The 4,516-nt window shown below is 57.1% G+C and overlaps 1 protein-coding gene across 1 annotated transcript; it reads right to left on the bottom strand.

Annotated features, from left to right (window-relative positions):
* Nucleotides 1–1,331: 1,331 nt before the first annotated feature.
* Nucleotides 1,332–3,722, bottom strand: SLC52A1 (solute carrier family 52 (riboflavin transporter), member 1). Its single transcript, XM_012659909.1, has 5 exons — nucleotides 3,426–3,722; nucleotides 3,062–3,303; nucleotides 2,074–2,944; nucleotides 1,853–1,976; nucleotides 1,332–1,760 (listed from the first exon to the last, which is right to left on the bottom strand). Exons 2-5 carry the CDS (start codon nucleotides 3,189–3,191, stop codon nucleotides 1,548–1,550), a joined length of 1,338 nt encoding a protein of 445 aa, XP_012515363.1. The 5' UTR covers nucleotides 3,192–3,303; nucleotides 3,426–3,722; the 3' UTR covers nucleotides 1,332–1,547.
* Nucleotides 3,723–4,516: the final 794 nt, after the last annotated feature.

Consider the following 4,516-nt stretch of genomic DNA (forward strand, 5'->3'; position numbering starts at 1 on the left):
CTCTTGCCTCCTCACTAATTAGCTGTGTTACTCTGAGTAAGTCGTGTTCTCTGGGCCTCTGTTTCCTTTTTCTCTCTATAATAGGACTAATAATAACTCAAGCTGTTGGGAAGATTTAATGAGATAGTATGTGCAAAGGGCCTAGCACATATTAGGAGCTCAAGGTTGGTGCCATCCCTTATTCCTTGCTCTGAACTGAAAATGAAGCCTTGGGAAAGAAGGAAGGTGCTGCAAAACGAAGTCAGGTCCCAAAAGATGTCAAAGTTCCTCTGCAGCTCAGCCCTCTGCAATGGCTGGCACGTCCCTACCGACCAAAACTTCTCCTCAATCCCTGTTGTTCCACTATTGTCCGCCAGGAGGAGAAGAGGCGCACGTTCCCCCAAAGGCTGCCTTCGCATGCGCGCTCACAGAGCCTTGAGAGAGCGGGGCCGCGGGGGGGGGGGGGCCCGCGGCCATGCGCGCCCTTGAGTCTCCTGGGGGCGGGGCGGGAGGGCGCACGCGCAGAAGACTGGGCTTCTGTTTTCTGCGCGGCTGGAGTCGGGTCGGGAGGCCTGGATCTGGGGTGGGGAGGGGAGCAAGGTGGCGCGGGGGAAGGCAGGGGCCCTGCGGGCATTTCTTCTTCCTCCAGGACTAGCTGTCATCTTCGTTTTCCAGAAGGGACGACCTGACTCCTTTTAGAGTTAGCATATTCCCCTCTTCGTGGATGCTCTTGAGTTCCAAAGAAAGGGAAGAGAAGCATTCATTAACCCACTTCTGTCATAGAGACTGCAAGGGAAGTGGGTCGACCTTAGGGGAAAGGTTGACCTTACTAGAGGAGGTTTTAGATTGGGGTTTTCTGTGTTTGAAATTTTACAAATACTGAAAAGTAGAAGGAAGAAAGTTGAAGTAATCCATGTTTCCATCACCTCAAAGTATCCATTGCTGTCTTCTGAAAATGGATCCTAAAATGTTTGTTCAGCAAGTGTTTATTGCTGAACCTACCAATACTAAGCACTTAGCACTGTTTGGTTGTGAGGGAACTACAGAGGGAAAAGAACAATGATCAGGAAACAGGATTTTTAGAAATCTGTGCAAATGAGTGGCATGTTAGGGTATCTTTAAGGGACAATCCTATAGCAAATGACAGAGATTCATTTTACAAAGAAAGATTTTGGACAAGAAAACTCACAGAAGAGAGAAGCTGTGGATATGATAAGAAAAGCATTACAATCTGTATTTGAATGTAATTGCACATTAGAGGATATATCTGAAAAATTAACCCAATTCTCTGATTTCATTAAATTTTTCTTGTAAGGTTTTCATCAGATTTTTTTTTAATAAAAATGCTTTATTGTACAAATCCCATACAATCTCAGGCCCAGGGCCCAAGCCCATGGCCCCAACCTATCCCTGGCTCCAAGCCTGCTCTTTGGTTTTCACCCTGGCCTGAAGTGTCCATGAGCATACCCATGTGTGGGGAGGCCTGCTTGGGCTGCAGGCACTAGGGCACTGTGGCAGCCTCAAGGTGAAGACAGATGGGGTGGAGTGAGGGCCCCATCTACCCAGGCTCAGGGTTTACAGGGGTCCACACAATCCTTTCCACTGCGGAACACATGGTAGATGCTGGTGGGAAGGAACATGGCGCCAGCGCCGAGCATGGAGCCCACCTGGATGGCCACGCCAGCTGCCAGCAATGCAGGCCGGCCCCTGCCATGCAGCAGGGAGCTGGTGGCCACCTTCACGTATGAGAACATGCCCAGACACAGCATCCACGACAGCACCTGAGAGGGGGGACATAGCAGAAGGCTGAGCATCATGTGCCCCTGCTCCAGGGCAAACCCCCCTCCCCACTTCATATCCCCACTGTGCTCACCACAAGGACCACCCCTGCAGAGGTGCCCACCAGGGGTGGACAGGGGCTCAGGATTGCCAGCACCACCAGGTATGCCCCAAAGAGTCCGGCCAGCAGAGCAAGACCACCCAGCCCTGCCAGGGATCTGTGGGGGGTGAGCAGAGACTCAGGGCTAGCTGCACCCGGACCCAACCCCCACCCCTAAGTGCCACCCACTCTCGGGCTTGGGGCCCCTTGTGCACCTGCACAGCACGCCCATGGCCAAGAAGCAGGCAAGGGAGTTGGCGGCACTGCCCAGCACCACAGCCAGGTGGTAGGCCAGGCGCCCATAGGGTAAGCAGGAAAAGCTCTGCACTGCAGGCAGCACACCATGGGTCAGTGCACTGGTGATGGCCAGCAGGCCCAGCAGGCAGGCACCCTGGGCCGAGAGCCACCAGCGGGTCTCAGGGTCTGGGCCACGGTTGGTGCCTGCTGCCTGGCTCGGTGGCTCCCGCAATGGCAAGGCCTCTTCCTCCTCCTCCTCTGTTCCTGGGGTTTCCATTTGCAGTTCAGGCCCTGGGTCCCCTGTAGGTACAGATGGTAGTGATGGCAACAGCAACAGGAGACCATGGAAGGCAGCAGCTGAAGTGACCAGAAGGGCGGTCAGTGACCAGAAGAAGGTGCTGGCAGGAAAACGCTCAGGGATGTGAAGCGGAGGATCAGAGGTGGTGTTGGTGGGGGCTGGCGGGCACTTGATGCGGCCCACACCCTGCACTAGGGCCAGCACACAGAGCAGCAGGGTGCTGAGCCCCTGACCCAAGAAGAAAGACCTTAAGAAAGGAGGTGGCAGGTGGCTCAGGAAGGGCAGGAAAGTGACATTAGAGGTGCAGCAGGCCAGTGCCAGCACCAAGGCCAGTGTTAGGAAGGCCACAGAGTGGAGCTGCCCTGCCACTGGTGCCACATGATGCCACAGAAGGGCCAGCAGGGCTGTGCCCACCACGCTCAGTGCCTGTACCACCTGGATGGGGACCTGCTCGCCCTTGCCCGGCGCCAGCCGCCTCCACAGGGTCACCACCAGCAGACCCAGGTTCCCCAGCGCCACACACACAGAGAGGTATGAGGGGAGGCTCCAACCTGCAGGGAAGGAACGATGCCGTGTCACAGGCACAATGGCTAAGGGACAAAGAGCAATCGCGGCCCGCCTTCGTGGGCGCACTTGCCCCAGCCTCCCTACACCTCCCTCCCACTCACCCTCTGGAAGGTCTTTTACCACCACAGGCAGCTCCACCCAGATCCCATTGACGGCAGCCCACGAGCCCATGCCGAAGAGAGCCACCAGCAGGTGGGTCAGTGCCAGACGGCCCAGCGTGGGTGCTGCCATTCAGCCCAAGGCTGGGCCCTCCAGGACGCGCCAAGGTCACAGCCAGCTCTTTTCCCACCTAGGTCCACAGACGGTTTTGCTCTTCTGGAAACTGAAGACGTCTGGTAGGGAGCTTGGAAACGGGCATGCGGGGCACGGAGCCGGAGTCAGAAGACAAGATGGCCAGACTACCAAGACCCAGGGACCTGGAGGGAGCACCAGGCAGGGGCGGGAATGGGGAGGGGCTAAGCCTACCGAGAGGCACCGGCTGGCCCGTGCCGGGAGCGCGGCGCAGCAACGCCCGCGAGCAGAGAAGCAGGAAGCCGGCACTAGGCGCCGCGGCCGCGGGAGGGCCCGACGACGGAGGGAGCTGATCTTCCTACCACGGAGGACCAGCGGTCCGAGCTGTCGAAACAACTCGGCACCGCCACCGCGCACGGACCCCGGGACAAGGGCGTCTCTCGGGCGCCACTCACGCCCCTGGGGGTCCTGGATGCAGGAGCCACGTCGGGCTTGAGGAGGGAGTGGCCGGGCCGCGCTCTGCCCGGAAGGGCGCCGGGTCCCGGCTCCCGGCCTCTGGGTCCGGGTGTTTACTTCTGCCACGCGAGGGCGCCGCCCTCCAGTCCCGGGACGCAGCCCCGGCCCGAGCCCGCAGGGCCAGGGGTGTGGCTGGGATTCGGGACGCTGCTGGCAGGCCTGTCCCTAGATTTTTTTTTTGAGACAGAGTCTGACTCTGTTGCCCTGGCTAGAGTGCTGTGGCGTCATCCTAGCTCACAGCAACCTCAAACTCCTGGGCTCAAGCGATCCTCCTGCCTCAGCCTCCCGAGTAGCTGGGACTACAGGCACGCGCCACCATGCCCGGCTAATTTTTTCTATATATATTTTTTTAGTTGTCCGATTAATTTCTTTCTATTTTTAGTAGAGACGGGGTCTCGCTCTTGCTCAGGCTGGTTTCGAACTGCTGAGCTCAAACAATCTGCCCGCCTCCGCCTCCCAGAGAGCTAGGATTACAGGCGTGAGCCACCGTGCCCGGCCTGTCCGTAGATTTTTAAATCACAAAATAATGCATGCTAATTGTACACAGAATCGTCAACGCTGAGAGTTTTAATCCTCAGAGGAAAATGAGGCCATAAACCTAAGTGGCTTGCCTGGACTCCTGTAGGGTAGGACTGGGACAAGACCTCCAGCTCCCAGTTCTAGGCTGGTCTCTTTCCGCAGCATCACAACAGCTGCATGCATCTCAGGCCTTAAATGACATACTTGTTCACTTACTGTCCATCTCAGGGATCACTCTGGCCTACCCTGTTTTAGTGTGGCCTGCGAGCTAAGAATGGTTTTTACGTTTG

This window comes from Propithecus coquereli, unplaced genomic scaffold (genome assembly GCF_000956105.1).
Source record: "Propithecus coquereli isolate 6110/MARCELLA unplaced genomic scaffold, Pcoq_1.0 Scaffold640, whole genome shotgun sequence".
Taxonomy (NCBI): domain Eukaryota; kingdom Metazoa; phylum Chordata; class Mammalia; order Primates; family Indriidae; genus Propithecus; species Propithecus coquereli.

Excerpts from the sequence above, each read along its gene's own strand:
- SLC52A1 (XM_012659909.1), bottom strand. The coding sequence starts at position 3,191 with ATGGCAGCACCCACGCTGGGCCGTCTGGCACTGACCCACCTGCTGGTG. Across the intron at positions 1,977-2,073 it reads GCCATGGGCGTGCTGTGCAG|ATCCCTGGCAGGGCTGGGTG; the intron begins GTGCACAAGGGG and ends CACCCCCCACAG. Across the intron at positions 1,761-1,852 it reads CTGCAGGGGTGGTCCTTGTG|GTGCTGTCGTGGATGCTGTG; the intron begins GTGAGCACAGTG and ends CCCCCCTCTCAG.